Source organism: Oryctolagus cuniculus, chromosome 10 (genome assembly GCF_051225735.1).
Source record: "Oryctolagus cuniculus isolate XC-2025 breed Fujian yellow rabbit chromosome 10, ASM5122573v1, whole genome shotgun sequence".
NCBI classification, from domain to species: Eukaryota; Metazoa; Chordata; class Mammalia; order Lagomorpha; family Leporidae; genus Oryctolagus; species Oryctolagus cuniculus.
In genome coordinates this window covers 67,274,669-67,292,918 of record NC_142876.1, presented here as the reverse complement: position 1 = coordinate 67,292,918, position 18,250 = coordinate 67,274,669, and the positions used below count along the sequence as shown (strand labels likewise).

Sequence of the window (18,250 nt, the reverse complement as noted above, 5' to 3'; positions counted from 1 at the left end):
TAAGGCAGTCCATGGCATACGAGAACCTCACTACAAGTACAGCACTTTTATTCTCCTGGCATTGCTTATCTCATTTTTTTACAAACTAATGATTATGATCTCCCAAAATATCAAACATAGCTTGAAACATCATCAACTGCTTTCCTTAAGAGAATGAGAACTTTTAATTACAAATACTGTAACAACCAAAAAACTTTCAATGCAAGAGCAAAATTAGCATTATAAATTTCAAATTACCCTACACAGTGGACACCCTGACACCCTCCCCCTCAATGACACGACAGACACAAACAGGCTATCGAGCAAGAATCTGTTAACAGTTTTATTTTTTTTTATGTTAAATACCATGGGACAGGATTGTAAGGATGAAAAAACTCAGTCAACAACTGCCTCACAAGGGATAAGAAAAATTCTGCCATGATATTAGCAAAGGTAAAGGAGAAAATTTACACTGTAAGAGGCACCATTTCCCCACAGAACACCTCTTGGCATTTCCTGAATGAGTGGGATTAGCAATCTAAATAAATCATATTTCAAGAGGTAACAGCAACAGATAAAATTTAAAGGGATTATTAAAATAACATTTACAAGACTCTGAACAATTCTTGAACTCTTATTAAAACCACAAAGAAAGAACAATTCTTTATTTATGAATTTCATAAAGGACTGAATGTGCAACTGACATCTGCTAGTGATGATCTGATAATATACAATTTGTCCAGTAGCCGAACAGTTTGTTTTTATTGTGTTTTCTAACCGTAAGAGATCATTAAAGGCAAAGCCTATTATGACGCTGTACACACAAAAAAATGGTCACCGCGGGCCATACTACCAATGAAATGGTAGGTAAACAAATCTTTTCTGGTCAAGAGAAAAAAAAGAAATAGCACTCGGCATGCTTCACTCTACAAGATGAATTTCCCTAGAAAGAATCCAATGAAAATGGCTGCAATTACAACAAGAAGTGAAGGGAGAGGACTGGTGACGTTATCTCTGAAGGATGCAGTTGAGGTGGAGCCAGGTTTATCCGAATGTGCTACCTTTCTGAGCCTTAATCCTTCATCCTAGGAAAAAAGAAAACACAGATTTTAAAAGCAAATATGCACAGAAATGAGAGCTAAAAATCTTTTCAAAGACCTATGGCTTTGGGGATGGAACACGGATCTGAGTCGAAGGAAGCTCCTGGCTTCAGCCTAGCCCTACCCTGGCCACTGCAGCCATCTGGGAAGTGAACGGGCAGATGGAAGATCTGTCTCTCCCTCTCTGTAGTTCTTTCAGATAAATAAATAAATAAATCTTTTTTTTTTTTTTTTTTTTTTTTTTTTTTTTTTGACAGGCAGAGTGGACAGTGAGAGAGAGAGACAGAGAGAAAGGTCTTCCTTTGCCGTTGGTTCACCCTCCAATGGCCGCCGCGGCCGGCGCGCTGCAGCCGGCGCACCGCGCTGATCCGATGGCAGGAGCCAGGAGCCAGGTGCTTTTCCTGGTCTCCCATGGGGTGCAGGGCCCAAGCACCTGGGCCATCCTCCACTGCACTCCCTGGCCACAGCAGAGAGCTGGCCTGGAAGAGGGGCAACCGGGACAGAATCCGGCGCCCCGACCGGGACTAGAACCCGGTGAGCCGGCGCCGCTAGGCGGAGGATTAGCCTAGTGAGCCGCGGCACCGGCCCAGATAAATAAATCTTAAAAAAAAAAAAAAAGTAGTAGTACTGAGATGTATCTGTGAATGAAATATCAAAAGGGCCTGAACCCAATTCTATAAGCCAGTGGTCTTCAATGTTCTTTTGGTTTTTAAATAGCAGGATTTTCTTTCAAATAAAATCTCATGTAGAGTAGCACCATGGAAAGCAGGGATGCAGAATCTTTTCTCTACCACGGATCATTTGGATATTTCTACCATCATTTGAAGACCATACAAAATTATCAACTTTGCTATAGATTTACTGAATTTCAAGTCCCACCTGCAGTTGCCTTGGCAAGGCCACAGCACAAGATTTTACGGGTTGGATGCTCCCCACCCCTAATATAGAGCAGAGACCAGGAATAAAGTCTCAGTCCTCTACCTCCCCATTCTGTCTTCCTAGTTCCAGTCCTGTGCCACCCTAGTCTCCACTTCTCCCCTCCAAGCCAAGAGACAATCGGCAGCTTTTTATATAAACCTACTGAGCACCCTAAGGAACACATATTTCATAGAAGAACAAAATGTGGAAGTCATTATAGGCAAAAAACAAAGAATAGCATCCTTAAAGTCCAAGGAGTGTGAGTGGGAAACAGAGTGCTCCCACTATCCATACAAGTGCTAAGGCTTGACAGCCCTCAAGGAGGTACTATGGAGTATGAAGAGTCACAGAAACTCGAATCACAAATCCTTTAGAGTTCACACATCAACTCTAGATACAGCGCCTTTGAGTACAGTTCCTATACACATTTAACAGAAGGAATCATCAAATGTAGATGAACTCCCAGAACTTAGCTTAAATAACCTTTGTATCATCTACTTTGATATGAAAACTTTCAAGGCCTAAAAAGCAATGTAAAGGTCTTCAGATCTTGAACCAAGTAATCACTTGTTAGAGACAAATGATTCACAGACCCCATTCACATCAGTCCTCCTTCACCAGCCCATTCCCTTATTCACTCAAATACATGAAATGACTACTACATGCACGAGCTGTGAACGCAGACAATAAAACAGTCTGTCCCCAAGGAAATCATTGTCCAATAAAGGGAGAAAGATCTCCAACAAATAAGAGCAGAAATGTAGTAAGCTGTGTAGGACAAATACAATGCCATCTTACTTGTTGTGGAGGGAGAAAACTAGACTGAAAGGGTGAAAACGGAGTGCCTTTGTGAATGCACGTGTATGTGTTCTGTGGTTAGGAACAAGATTTCAGGGCCGTACAGTCAGAAGGAGGAGCTCCTGCTAATGTGAGAGTGAGAAGACAGGCTCTGTCAAGTAATTCAGCCCAACACTGCCCAACACAAATATAAGCCTCAAGTATGAGTTGCATACATCATTTTACATGTTTTAACTGCATATTGTAAAAAATAAAAAATTAGGAGACCAGCGCTGTGGCGTAGTAGGCTGAGCCTCTGACTTGGCGCCAGCATTCCATATGGCGCTGGTTTGTGTCCCAGCTGCTCCTCTTCCAATCCAGGTCTCTGCCATGCCCTGGGAAGACAGTGGAGGATGCCCCAAGTGCTTGGGCTCCTGTGCCTACATGGGAGACCAAATCAGAGTGAGCTCCTGGCTTTGGATCGTCTCAGCTCCAGCCACTGTGGCCATTTGTGGAGTGCACTGGCAGATAAAGACCCTTTTCTCTGTCTCTCAAATAATACCTCTACCCTCAAATTTTAAAAAAAGTAAAAAATATTTTATCAATACTTTCAAAATTTTTAAATATGTAACTATATTTTTAAAAAGCGTTTCTCTTCCTGGTTCTAAGTTTTCAACATCAGGGTGTATTTTACATTCACAGTACATCTCTGGCTGACATTCCCACGTGAGGGTGGCTACAGTGGAGGACAGGGAAGTCCTAGACAGTTCTGCACAGCTGGGGCACAGAATGTCAAGAAGGGAAGAAGCAAAAGGGGCCAAAACAATGCTGAGGCCAGCCACAGCTTCCAGGGTGACAGCTGAGGAAAAGGACGGTGGGTCTTGAGAAGCCATGGTCAGACTGTTAAAAGGGGTAGGGTTAGCGATAAAAAGACCAGAGCAAAATGGCCTAGCTATTCCCATTTCCTTCACTTTCATTTCTATCAACTTATTTACAACTTATTTTCAATCCACAGGACTTACTCTCAGGTGTCGATTTTCTTCTGAAAGCTTCATCATTTCTCCCTGAAGTCTTTTACACTCTTCCATGAGCTTCCTTGTTTCGGTATCATTGAGGGAAACACTGTGCGGTTTTGGCATGGGTCCATCTTGCTTCGATGCATTCAGTGGAGCAGCTTTGCTAGGTTCCATGTCATTCTGTATTACAAAGATATCGGGAATTTTTAAACTAACCAAATATAGATTTTAAGTAAATAAAAATATACATTTCACATCCTTCTTTTCCAAAAATTCCTTAAAAGTTTTGACAATTTTTAATTTCATTAATAATAACTTTAAGTACCACATGTATGGTCATCTGTGAATAATTTTAAAAAGGACTAAATCATTAGATGTCAGCATTTGGATAGTCAAAACAAGCAGCCCACTCCCTCCTCTACTCCCATAACTCTTGGCACTTACCTCCACCATAGCACTTATATCATAATTATATATTTTTGAAGTTGCTTCCTACAATACTTCAAAGGCTGGGAGGGTAAGAGCCATTTCTCTTTGTATTTACCCCTATAAACCCAGCACTTTGGCCAATGGTAGTTATTCAATGAAAGCATGCTGAATGACTGATGCCAATCAAAATCCAAATAATGAAGGTCATTTTCAGTGCTCTGATTCTGCAATTCAAATAAGGTTCTAGGGGTAGGGGAGTATATCGTAATCATTCCAGTGACATTAGGAACTAGCTAAGAAAAAACATTTCAAAGAAAACTAACTGCTATTAGTGGGAAAAAATAACTGGATGGTATAAATACTGAATAAACACAAATATATGGCAAAAAAGGGGGGAGGGAAGGGTGTAAAGAATCTATGATCTAAAACTTGAACATAAATGATTCCTTCAAATTATTAGTAATAATTTGCTTTAATGCATGTGCTTAAATATGGAATACTACACCTCAGTAGTAGTTAATGTATTTTTAAAACTATGAGCGCCCAAACCTTAATTCTTACCAACTCTTAAGCACTTCAAACTAGAGGTAAGGGCCTGGTGACGAGTACCAAGGGCAGTTGCTAAATGGTCCCGAAGCCCAGGGTCTAAAGTGCCCCAATATCTGTCACGCTAGCATCACTTACAAATGCACTCTCTAACAGTACTAACAAGCCTTTTTCATTTACATTTTTACTTGTTAAACGTTTCTTAGATAGACATAAACCTGTTTTAGTCACATATAAACAAAGACATTTACAAAATTAACTTTTACGGTGTCCCACAGCACTCATTTGCAAGATTTATTACAGGCTGCACATCTCAGCAGCAAAATTTATAATACGTATAAAGAAATGGTTTGTTCAAGAGGCAAACTAGTATTTCTTATGAAGACGTGACTTAATCAGCATGCCTAAGTCAGTGTAAAAATGATTCATGTCATAACGAGGTTCTAACACACAACACTGTGTATGTCTGACCTGTCAGTGGATTCTCCCCTTTCAGGTTTCTCAGGTAAGATTTTTTTACTGAAGCCTATATTTCAGTTTGTCCCCACACTTTTCTCTTGCTAGTGTTCTTGTTCTTCACTCTAATCTTCACCATACCCATCTAATCCAACTTCACTATCAAAACTCTGGTTCAGATACATTTTCTTCTCTGCCAATACTCTTTCCTATTCTTTTTAAAGTGACTAAAATTCACTTTAAAATCATTTTCTCATGTGCTCATATTCCATCCTAGTACCAGCCCAACTTATCACAACGAAGGCAGCACGCTGTCTTCCTCTGTAAAAGCAGCAATAATAGTCAACAACATGGCAAGTGAAGAACATTGAGCCTTCAGGCTTTTGCTAAGAATTGAGAAAAAATATTCTCTCACCAAAAAGCTAAGAAACTCAAAGTATATACATGAAGTCAACAGTGAAGAGAAAAAAATTAACTAAGAATCATCAAGGGCTTCCTAAGTGGATCCTTATTAAATAAACTCTTGAAATTCAAGAAAATTTTAAATTATGAGGGAAGGCAAGGAAATCATCCCCCATCATTTCAACAGTGCAGCATATTATTCACATTCCAATATTTTTCATATGCATTTTTATAAAAATCAACACTTTTTACCTTGCGTTTCATTTATACACACATAATTATCATCTTAAATAACGCAGTAGGTCATTACACATTCTGTGGCTTACCAAAATAATTAATACCTTTCATTTTGGTTTAGTGTATTAGAGGAGTCAGTGGTGTAGCACAGTGGGCTAAGCCACTGCCTGCAACACCAGCATATGAAAGTCATCTCAAGCCCTCGCTGCTTCACTTCCAATCCAGCTACCTGCTAACGTGCCTGGGAAAGTAGCAGAAGTTCTTGGGCCCACACAGGAGACCAAGATGAAGCTCCTGGGGGTCCTGGCGTTGGTCTGGCCTAGACACAGCCATTGCAACCATTTGGGAAGTAAATCAGCAGATAAAAGATCTCCCTCTCTCTCTCTCTGTGTGTTTCAAATAAATATTTTTTAAGTTGTTTGTTAAAATAGTTGCTTCTCATTCTTTGGAGTTTTAAACAATACAACATTGAGTATCTTCTTATGATGGTAGAATTAAATTTTTCTTTGTTTACTGAAACCTTTCTTAATGATGTTGTACTTAATTTATAATTATAAAAAAATGTCATAACCAATTTGTAGAGTATAAACACAAGACTGGAATGCAAAGGATATAGGGAAATGTAAACATACCTCAAAACTGAGTTATGGAACAAGTTATACAGAATAGTTGTATCATAATACTACTTAGTCCCCCTACAAAACAGTCAACATACATAGCAGATGCAAATAAATCTAATTTATTTATGCATATTTAAAATATAAGCATATATAATCTAACTGAGTTGGAGGTTAAAGGGGGGAAGGACGAGCTTAGACATTCATGTAGTGACAATCTGATGACCCTGAGGAGAAACACTAGGCAGGTGTGACTTTAAGTATATGCTTCCATTCAGGAGCTCCATTAATGAGGTTTGGCTCCAGGAAAACAGCTTGTTCCTTGAGTTGCTTCAGACTGGTCCAGAAAGAGGAGACTGGTTGTTCTGAGAACCATGAAATAAGCAAACTAAAGGAATTGAGCATGTTGTGACTCTTAGTAAAAAGTGATGCATAGTAACATTGCATTAACATTATATTTAATACAACTTAGAATAAGCTCAAAGGTCAAAGTTGTGCATCAATGAAGACAACTTATCAATCTGTTACACATTTTCCACTATTTTATATTATTTAGCCTACTGCAGTAGCCCTCTATATCTATGAGCTGTACTTCTGCATTCCTTTTCAACAACCATCGTAACTTCAATTCTAATACTACAATTGGAAATAAAAGGGGAAAGGTAGAAGGCAGACAAGCTATTTTGCAGTGAAGGCTTGGGGAGAACAGGGCAGCTAAAGGACATAAACATGGGAATACAGTCTTATGACTACTACAAGTAAGTGGTGACAACATCCATAAAGGGGGTACACAAAGGCTAAAGCCAACACATGACGGCATGAATTGTCAGAGCCAGAATTAAGGTCTCAACCTGTGAATTAATATATGAATAACAGGATAAGCTGAAACCTTTTTCTCTACTATAAACAAATTTACTGTTTCTCTGGGACCATGATTCCTAAAAGGAAGTAATGGCAAAATTTTAAAAATTGGAGATTTTCCCTATCAGTGGAGTGCCTGGGTTCAAGGCCTGATTTGCTTCCACTTCCAATTTTCTGCTAATGCGCATTCTGAGAGGCAGCAGGTGATGCTTCAAGGAGTGGATGCCTTTTTCTACTCACGTTGGATTCCTGGGTTGAGCTCCCAGTGCCTGGCTGCAACCTGGCCCAGGCCCAGCAGCAACCACTACTGTCACCTGGGGAATGAACCAGAGGTTGGGAGCCTGAAACTGCTCACTTGCTCTCTTTCTCTCTCTGCCCATCAAATGAATTTACAAAGAAAAGTATTACACATTATGGAGTAAGTAATCTTGCAGTTAAGAGGCCCCAGTGTCACACTGAATGCCTGGGTTAAAATTTCTGGCCCCAGCTCCTGACTCCAGCTTCCAGACAATGCATACACTAAGAGAGGAGATGGCTCAAATAACTGGGTTCCTAGCCCCCACATAAGAATTCTAGACTGAGATCCTGGCTTCTGGCTCCAACTCTGGTCCAGTCCTCATCATTGTGGCCATTTGGGGGAGTAAACCAAATGGCAAATTACAAGCAATCTGTTAAAACTGAGTTTCCTGAAGTTCCCAGTAAGAAAGAAATGGTAGAGAGAATCATATACTATACCCATCACACCACCAAGAAGTCACTGTTATCTACTAATGTGCTGTCACTTTACTTAAGTCGTAAGCAACACACACACACACACACACACACACATATAAATAAATTAAAGTATGTCCTAAGTAAGGTCTTTAGGGTTTCAACTATAAACTCCCCAACCCTGGGCACAGTAAATAACCAACAATGACAGTTTTGGGGAGGTTACTGTATTTGTATTTGGTAACAAAATACAAGGAGTAATTTCATTACTTTCCAACTCCTACCTTTTACTGCTATATCCGTGCTATCTTATTCACAAGCTATAAACTCACTTTTTTGAATATTCTCTCCACATCTCAATCACAGGAAAAACTATACCAACTGCATAATGTTCACAATAACATTTGTCGTGCTCATTACTGTGACTTTATTAAGTGCTTTTTTTTTTAAGAATAAAATCGCTTGTGTGCATTATTTAACGTTTGTGATGCTGCTGTAATTTTAAACATAGTTAAAAACTTCAATTCCACCTACTTCATATAACATACTCATAATACCATCATCTGCTAGTTATCTACATTAACTTAACCAGTAACACTAGCAGACTCCCAAGTCTGTTAACTCCCTAAAACAAACCTTCTGCTTCTCTTGTTTGAACACATGTCCCCTGGGGTCATTCTTCGTGTGATAACTGGCAGCTGTTGCAACTGTGTTGTTGATGCTGCTCATTGAAGTGACAGTCGGAGCAATCCCTGGTGGAGTTATACCCTGAGAGGCCATGGGAAACATATTCTCAGATTCGCACCAAACTCTGATTTCTCCTGCACGATACTGGAATTGACTTGACACAGAAAGCATTAGCCTCTAAAACATTCAAAATGTACTCTATGAAAATGTATTATGCACAGAAAACAGTATTAATAGCTATGTTAAAGCAAAAAGTAAAAAACTCTGAACTCGCTTTTTATATTATTTCCCAAAATAAAATTAGCTTTGACCTACTTGCATTACATTCAATTAGTGTACAAACTTTATTAAATTTATGCTAGCTTCACAATATCCTCAAATGAATACATTCTAAATCTAACTTTATGACTTTCTTTTCCTAATACCTGTTTTTTTACTAATTAATACTTGAAAAACAAGCACTCTCATGCTTTCTTAACTTTGGTAACATTCAACCTAAATATTTTTTCCTCTGACACTCAAATGCATAACGATTTATCATAAATTTCTTTGGTATTCAGAAACTCCCCCACCACACGTGCACACACACATCCTAGGGTCAATGAACTGTGAACATTACGAACTCCACAGTTGTCTTCCTAACTCTTGAATGCCTTCATACAAAAGCGCTGGAAGAGACTGTGAATACTCACTGCTATTCAATATGTTCTTTGTCTCAACAGGAAAAAACTATGTTTAACCATAAAATGTCTTTTTACACAAGATCTGAAATTCAATGAAACACATAGCACTTTTTTTATAAAATATATAATCATCAGGGTGCCGGGCCGTGGCTCACTTGATTAATCCTCTGCCTGCAGCGCCGGCATCCCATATGGGTGCCGGGTTCTAGTCCCGGTTGCTCCTCTTCCAGTCCAGCTCACTGCAGTGGAGGATGGCCCAAGTGCTTGGGCCCCTGCACCCGCGTGGGAGACCAGGAAGAAGCACCTGGCTCCTGGCTTCAGATTGGCGCAGCGCCGGCCACCACGGCCATTTGGGGAGTGAACCAACAGAAGGAAGACCTTTCTCTCTCTCTCTCTCACTGTCTATAACTCTACCTCAAATATATAAAAAATATATGTATATATATAATCATCAGATATTATATAGAGGAAATGTAACACATTTAAGAAATTTGAAAAATCTGAGTTAAGCCCTCAAAAATGCTTTTAAACTGAACACAAAGAACTGAATAGATTTTAAAACTTCATTTAAAACAGCTACATTCAACCCTAATAAAACTAGCGTCACTAGTTGGACATTCATTAAATGTTTCGTAATACAGAGCTAATAACTAGTAGAGAGAGCTAGTAATTCAGAGAACCTCATTTTGATAAACAATCAACACTTCAGCATCATCTGCCTCCATCTCAACAATCCGGGGAACCCACTGACAGGCTCTCAGCATAAGCCAAACCTCAGTTAAGTCACTGGACTACATCCAGTCACACACATGTTGTTCCTTAGAACTAACATGGCCATACAGCTTAGTGTATCTAAGGATAATACTGGTGTATTCCTATTACCTAGGAAAAATTATTAATGGTACTTCTTTAATTCTCTGAGCTTCCTTGGTCACCCTATGTATGATCCAAACCCGAGGGCAAGTTCCAAAAAGAACATACTCTAATGGTGATTCAAATAAATTAGAACTGTTTTGCCTGTAAACTAAAAATAAAAACATACACATATTCGTTTTCTACTGTTTTGGAATGTGCCAATATCCTAGAACTAAAAGCATACCTAATTTATTTATTTTTTTTTTTGACAGGCAGAGTGGACAGTGAGAGAGAGAGAGAAAGGTCTTCTTTTGCCGTTAGTTCACCCTCCAATGGCCGCCGCGGCCGGCGCACCACGCTGATCCGATGGCAGGAGCCAGGAGCCAGGTGCTTTTCCTGGTCTCCCATGGGGTGCAGGGCCCAAGCACCTGGGCCATCCTCCACTGCACTCCCTGGCCACAGCAGAGAGCTGGCCTGGAAGAGGGGCAACCGGGACAGAATCCGGCGCCCCAACCGGGGCTAGAACCTGGTGTGCCGGCGCTGCAGGGCGGAGGATTAGCCTAGTGAGCCGCAGCGCCGGCCTTTTTTTTTTTTTTTGACAGGCAGGGTGGATAGTGATAGAGACAGACAGAGAGAAAGGTCTTCCTTTTTGCCTTTGGTTCACCCTCCAATGGCTGGCATATCACGCTGATCCGAAGCCAGGAGCCAGGTGCTTCTCCTGGTCTCCCATGGGGTGCAGGGCCCAAGCACTTGGGCCATCCTCCACTGCACTCCCGGGCCACAGCAGAGAGCTGGCCTGGAAGAGGGGCAACCGGGACAGAATCCGGCGCCCCGACCAGGACTAGAACCCAGTGTGCTGGCGCCGAAAGGCGGAGGATTAGCCTAGTGAGCCGCGGTGCCGGCCTAAGCATACCTAATGAGATAATAATCAAGGAAGTAGGGTATACCTCCACAAGGTATCTACTATAAATACCAAATTTTTCTACATTGACCATACATTCTGATGACTGATTCTTTAAAGTAAATGTAACCCAAAAATGCTGATTATGAGACATGGTATGTTAATTAGCTTGACTATGGTAACCATCTCACAATATATACATATATGGAAACAAATATACAGTAAGGTAAATATTTAAGACACTAGGAACAGAATACAGACATCTCCATTGCTCTAAACACTTAAAGAAGGCTGAATACAAATACATACTCCATCCAGAATTAAACTGTAAGATGTCACCAGCAACTTAAAAACTAAATTTTTCTTAAGCTAACATACTTTTCTGTAACATGTAATTAGTATACTAAAAAGGAATATAGTATCAGAAAACTTCAAAGAGTTTATTATATAAAAATCGAGCTATAACTAGAAAATCTATTTTGTATTCTACTTTTAAAAATAACATTACCAATAGTTTTCATATTGCCATTACTCTGGCACATTTGGAAATTTTTTAGAGTGTCATCTTCAATCAAACTGTTTAAGTCAGGATTTAGCTTCATATAGCATTTTATCAACTTATCTAAAGTAGACTGACTACATCTAGTATCACACTACCCAATGATGCCCTAATTTCCAAACAGACAAATTTTAAACCAAAGCTAAGATACACATAGAGAATGAGGATGTCAAGTCACTACCAATGGATGCTAGAAAGCAAACACTATGTCAAAGACAGTATGATATTTTGGCAATTTAACTACTTTACCCATAGACAAAAGTGTAATGGAAATGGCCAAAGATATAGTTATATCAACAGATATATTGATATATATATAATAAACTAGATTTCTTGTATGTGTTTTTATATAAACACTTTCTTGTAAGTTCTGTACTATCATGCAAACTTCGTATTTGGTGTTTTAAGGTTTCCTATTTTCCATAAATGATGATATGCAACATAAAACAGAAGACTTCAAAGTTGGTCACATAATCACTAACAACCCAGATGGAACTGAATCAGTGCCAGGTTATACCAAATTCAAAGACATTTCTCAGAAATGAACATTTCTTACAGAATCCACAGGTTCATAAGCACCACAAGAAGGAGTTTAAGCAGAGTATTATTTTCAAAATATTTTTCAGGGGTCTAAATATTCCATGAGTTAATTATGTTATATTAAATAAAAAAGAGATGCTGGGTTAAACATATATATATATTTTTTTTTTTTTGACAGGCAGAGTGGACAGTGAGAGAGAGAGAGAGAGAAAGGTCTTCTTTTGCCGTTGGTTCACCCTTCAACGGCTGCTGCGGCCGGCGCACCGCGCTGATCCGAAGGCAGGAGCCAGGTGCTTCTCCTGGTCTCCCATGGGGTGCAGGGCCCAAGCACTTGGACCATACTCCACTGCACTCCCTGGCCACAGCAGAGAGCTGGCTTGGAAGAGGGGCAACCGGGACAGAATCCAGCGCCCCGACCGGGACTAGAACCCGGTGTGTCGGCGCCGCAAGGCAGAGGATTAGCCTAGTGAGCCACGGCGCCGGCCTCATATTTCTTTACTATAGGTCTTCTCAGAGCCTTTAATACAGAAATACATAGCATGATCCTTTTGGGGAGAACAGAATTTGCAGGATTTTTTCCAAATTCATTTGACCATAAAACTCTCCCAACCTAGTTCACTTCTGAAAACACCTTATAAAAATACAGCTGTGTTTTGCCCCTTTTTTCCTAAAAAACATACATATTAATCATGTGAAGTCACCTCTACTATGTTTATAGCATATAATTTTTGTAAATATGAAACATGACAAGTTGAAATCTTAAGTCTTTTTTATATATAAAACATGAAATGTATGTTCCAAACACTTAATATCTATCAAAAATGCTAATGCAAAGCAAGTGAACTATGAGATCATAACTCATATTTATGGTACTTCAGCTGGTTCACTGAAACACCTCCCATTCTCTTGAAGATCATTATTGGCTTTTGACCATTCCAAATTATCCAAGATGTTCAACAATGTACCCAGCCATAAAATGTATTCATTACCACAAGCCATAAAATGATCCACATCATTCTATGTGCTGCTCACATGATCCTACCATTAAAATTTCACATTTAAAGTGCTTTCAAATGACAAATGGGTCCCCCTTTCGAATCTTGGCCAAAAGAATGGTTTGGTAACAATTCTGACAACATTAAAAAATCAACCTCACCATAGTGCCCAGATTGTGGCCTTGAGATATCATCTTCCTGAGGGAAAGCCCAGAGCTTCTCCAAGAAATGGCTGTGACTCCATGTCCAGGTTTTGACATCAAAAAAGTTCCCAAAGGCTACCGGTTCAAAAGGACTCAAGAACCAATTTAAAGACCAGCCAATCTGAGCACCAATGATAATAAACTAGGAGTGACAGAGTATCACCATTATGTAATGTAATAGACCTAGGTCATATTTTCTTAATCTCAACTTTACTGGTATTTTAGGCTGGCTTCTTTGTCGGGAAGGCTGCTATCCTATGCTTTGGAAGAAGCTGAGTGGCATCTGTGGCCTCCACCCACCAGATATACACTAGAAAGTTCTGACAACCAAAAATGTCTCCAACATTGCCCTTGGGAGGCAAAGATTTTGCTCCTGGACAAAAACCACTCATCTACACAGTGAACTGGCTGCTCACTTCAGAAGAAAACAGACATCACATGCTTCCTTGGGAGGATACCACCTACAAAACAGTCTTAGCCTGCCCATCTCCACTTCCAGGAAAAACCAATCTAAATGTAATCGAGCTTCTATATCCTACTTCCAATTATGGCAAATACCAAGGACAGAAAAGAAGTGAAATCATGCTGATACAACAAGTAAAAGTCTGTGGGAAAGCCTATAAGTGAATCAAGTTATTTCGAACCTATAAATTCAAGAGATTTAAGAAACCTATCACCCATAGCCATATTTAGATTTTATTTTCATCTCAATTCAAACAAACTACAAAAAATAAAATAAAATAAAATAAAACTTTGGGCCGGCACCATGGCTCAATAGGCTAATCCTCCGCCTTGCGGCGCCGGCACAACGGGTTCTAGTCCCAGTCAGGGCGCCGGATTCTGTCCCGGTTGCCCCTCTTCCAGGCCAGCTTTCTGCTATGGCCCGGGAGTGCAGTGGAGGATGACCCAAGCCTTTGGGCCCTGCAACCGCATGGGAGACCAGGAAAAGCACCTGGCTCCTGGCTTCGGATCAGTGTGGTGCGCTGGCCGCGGCGGCCATTGGAGGGTGAACCAACGGCAAAAAGGAAGACCTTTCTCTCTGTCTCTCTCTCTCTCTCTGTCTACTCTGCTCCACTCTGCCTGTCAAAATAAATAAATAAATAAATAAATAAATAAATCTTTTTTGATGACATTTGCCAGGCAAGTTTGAATGCTGCCTGATACTAATGATATGTCAGATTTTTAATGGTGTATTAATGGTACTATCATTAAAAACTCCTTTATCCCCTCTTTTAAAAGTCCTTTGAGAAGGCTAAGTGTTTAGCCTGGAAGTTAAGATGCCAACATGCCTGCATCCCACACTCGAGTGCCTGGGTTCAATTCTCAGCTCCTGATTCCAACTTCCCTCCCGCCAATGCAGACCCTGGAGGCAGCACTGATGACTCCTGCCACCCAAGGGGAGATCTACACTGCAAAGTTCCTGGCTCCTGACCCAGCCCTATTCATTTCAGGGATTTAGGGAGTGAGCCAGGAGATGGGAGTACTCTCTTGGTTGCTGTCTCTCAAATGAATTTAAAAGTTGGAAGATATAAACTAAAATATGAGAGTGTTTCAAAATTAGTGGGAAATGGAATTAAAAGATAAGGTTATTCTAATGTGCAAATTTTTGAAATCCAGGCATAGTTTCTCCTCTCCATAATATTCTTTTTCCATCAATTTTTGAAATGCTCTCATAATTACTGATGAAATTACGTAATTTCTGGGGTTTGTCTTAAAACAGTAAGTGAGATGGGAAGTAGTGGGACCTAATGAAGTTCAGATTAACCACAAGCTGGTGATCATTAAAGTTGGTCACAGGTTCACACTACTCTTGCTTACTTTTTTCTAAATGTTTCCAACTATCTACTTTTTAAAATTAAAATGATCTTCAGAAGATATTCTCTACAATTTTATATGCCTCATATTCAAGTGGTTTGATCAGTGACAATACATACTGCTCATTAAAGCTCAGAGTAAGATATTCTCTTGAGAACTTCTAAGCTACTGAACAGTCTTTGAGTTACTAATAATATTTGCTCTGAAAAGGTTCCAGGCCCCAAACCACTACTGGTCATACACCACAGTGGGACACTCTGGAACTCCATTCAGTAATTTTTCAAGCACTAATGCAGATCCCAAACCGCTTTCTTGGTTAACTATGGATTACACCTGTATGTAGATGCATATACTTTCCTCCATGAGGCAGTAAATGGCTGGTGTCCACTTCACAGACCTATCAATTTCATCAACAACTTCTGGTTTCGAAAGCAATGAAAGTTACCCTTAATTAGCAGTATCAAATACCTGGGTTCCAGCCCTTTCAGACTAAAATCTCAAGTTGTCTGCTATTTAGAACATTATAAAAAACCTTATAAAAGATCTAACTACGTTTATCAAATTACGGTTAAAAGAAAAAAAAAGATAAGCAATTCTAAGGAAGAAAACAGCCAGACAATGTCTTAAGTTTCCCTGGTTCCAGTAAGAAGAATTATACAAGATACTGGTTTCCTTGCAATCTAGGAAAAAGAAAATTCCAAATGTGAAGTATTAAGCATGCCACATTTTCTGTTTTTGGCAAGTGCCTCAAAATGTATTTTAAAGGGCATCTTAAAAATTCAATAAACAATTTGACCAACAACTAACACCCAATACTATCAGGGACTTTTTCAATTCAGTGTACACAATATAATAACTGGGCCTGTATATTTACCTGTACATTTTCTTTTCAATAGCTCAAATGACTGCCAGGTCAAGGCAAGAGTCATGTCAGATTATAACCAAACTGTGTCTAGTAATTCTACTTGTCCACATTATAGTGTATATTAAGGCATCACCCCCTCCCCTCAAAAAAAATAATCCTACCTTTCTAAGTCCCTCCCACAAACCACAGACATGATTTATAAAAACAAATTTACAATGCAGAGAGGAACAGGAAAAGTAACCACAACCAACTCCATATGTTCATAGCCTACTGGCTAACTTTTTTTTTTTTTTTTATCTATACACCTATATCCCTCAGTTCCCCAAATGGTACTCACTCACATTCATTCACACTAACCAACAAGAAACAAAAACTATTCATTAAAGCATAAAATAAGGTACATTTTTACCTAAAACAATAAAGTAAGCAAAATACCTTGGAATATCTTAACATGGAAAATAAACTGCTTGTCCATTTAATCTTTTATCCCCCAAACTGCTGCTGGTACATAGCTGCCAAGAAGCAGTTTATAACTGTTTTTTAAATATATTTATGTATCCAAGCGTCAGTTTCATTCTAAAAAAGAATTTGAAGTGATTTAGTGGCATAAATCTGGTAGAAATAAATGTTTCTTCCCCATCATACAGCTTGTACCTAAAAGTGACATTTTTCTTCTTGGACAAACACAATGCAAAGAAAAAAAAAAGTTTTTAAAAACTCAAGTGAGCACTGAGTCTCATTAAGTACCTGAAAGGCCAAAAATAGAAGCAAATTCAATCAAAGTAACTGACAGCTCAACAACTGTCAATTTCCTTACATTTTTCTACTTACCAATTTATCATTTTCATTGGGCATTTCAAATACACATCTCAATTTAGAATCCATTAATTCATCAGGTTTTGCCTCTTTCCACTAAAATAAAAGCAAACATTAAACACAGAGGTAAGTTTCACCTCAAGGGACAACTAAAGGATGAGCAGAGCTGCTCGAAAGCACCTGTGAGAGCCTGCAGCTCCGGGGGACTGCACTGCTATCCTCTGTAGTTATCACCTTGGCACTGACATTCGCTAAGGTCACAGAACCTGTACAGAACCCAAGATCTACTACCACCACCCAGTGAAATCACACTGATATCACTGGCGGTTACATCACTTTCTTCTTTAACAATAGCACGGCTAATTATTTCCACAAAATACTACTTCAAAAATCATTCCTGAAATTCAGGATCATCTGTAATGAACAGACTAACAATGTTTAAATTTTTAGAATTAGCTTTCTCCATTGCGAACTAAACAAAACGTTTAAACAACATTCCCCAAAATAAATTCTGCTCAACTTCCTACATACTTACCACAGCTTCCATATCTGAAGTGTTTGGTGGAGCAAAAATGGTCTGTACCATAAACTTGTGTTTACTCTTTTCATTTGGATCATAGTCAAAGGGCTGTAGCATTACTAAAAAAGAAAGGACACATTACATTGTCTTCTACATGTTAGTTTACCATTTCTATTACCTCATTAATTAACACACAAGCTTAAGAGCAAAATAGGAAGTGTTCAAGAAATCAAAAATTAGGATACTTACACTGAGGATCCAGAATCAACTCTATGGCTTCCAATTATTTTACAACTGTCTACCTTTCTGATTTGCTATTAAGTCTTTAACAACCCACAAACTAACAAATGGTTATTAAAAATATATGGATCTATGACTACTAAAATTAATTTGTAAAAATTTTCAAAGTTTTGCCAGCATTAATTATTATAATGTCTGTAAGCTCACATTAAAATTTAGTATAGGGGCCAGTGCTGTGGTATATAGCTGGTAAAGCTACCACCTGCAGTGCCAGTATCTCATATGGGTGCCTGTTCGAGTCCCAACTACTCCACTTCCAAGCCAACTCTCTGCTATGGAAAGTAGCAGAAAATGGCCCAAGTGCTGCCTCTGCACCCTTGTGGGAGAACTGGAAGAAACTCCTGGCTCCTGGCTTCAGATCAGCACAGCTCCAGCCACTGTAGCCATCTGGGGAGTGAACCAGTGGATGGAAGACCTCTCTCTCTCTCTGCTTTTCAAATAAATAATTAAATCTTAAAAAAA

The 18,250-nt window shown here is 39.3% G+C and overlaps 1 protein-coding gene across 6 annotated transcripts in view; it reads right to left on the bottom strand.

Annotated features, from left to right (window-relative positions):
- Positions 1-296: 296 nt before the first annotated feature.
- The window catches only part of VAPA (VAMP associated protein A), a 44,698-nt gene continuing 26,744 nt past the window's right edge, over positions 297-18,250 (bottom strand). For 2 of the 6 annotated variants that reach the window (XM_002713573.6, XM_089305905.1), the window contains exons 3-7: positions 17,504-17,607; positions 16,984-17,064; positions 8,686-8,817; positions 3,797-3,970; positions 297-1,064 (exon numbers count right to left, since the gene is read on the bottom strand). In XM_002713573.6, the coding sequence (XP_002713619.1) occupies positions 906-1,064; positions 3,797-3,970; positions 8,686-8,817; positions 16,984-17,064; positions 17,504-17,607 (650 nt within the window). In that variant the 3' untranslated portion in view covers positions 297-905. Of the gene's footprint in view, positions 1,065-3,796; positions 3,971-6,359; positions 6,866-8,685; positions 8,818-16,983; positions 17,065-17,503; positions 17,608-18,250 lie in introns of those variants that run through there. The other 4 variants (XM_002713574.6, XM_089305907.1, XM_089305904.1 and 1 more) reach the window with 3 other exon arrangements.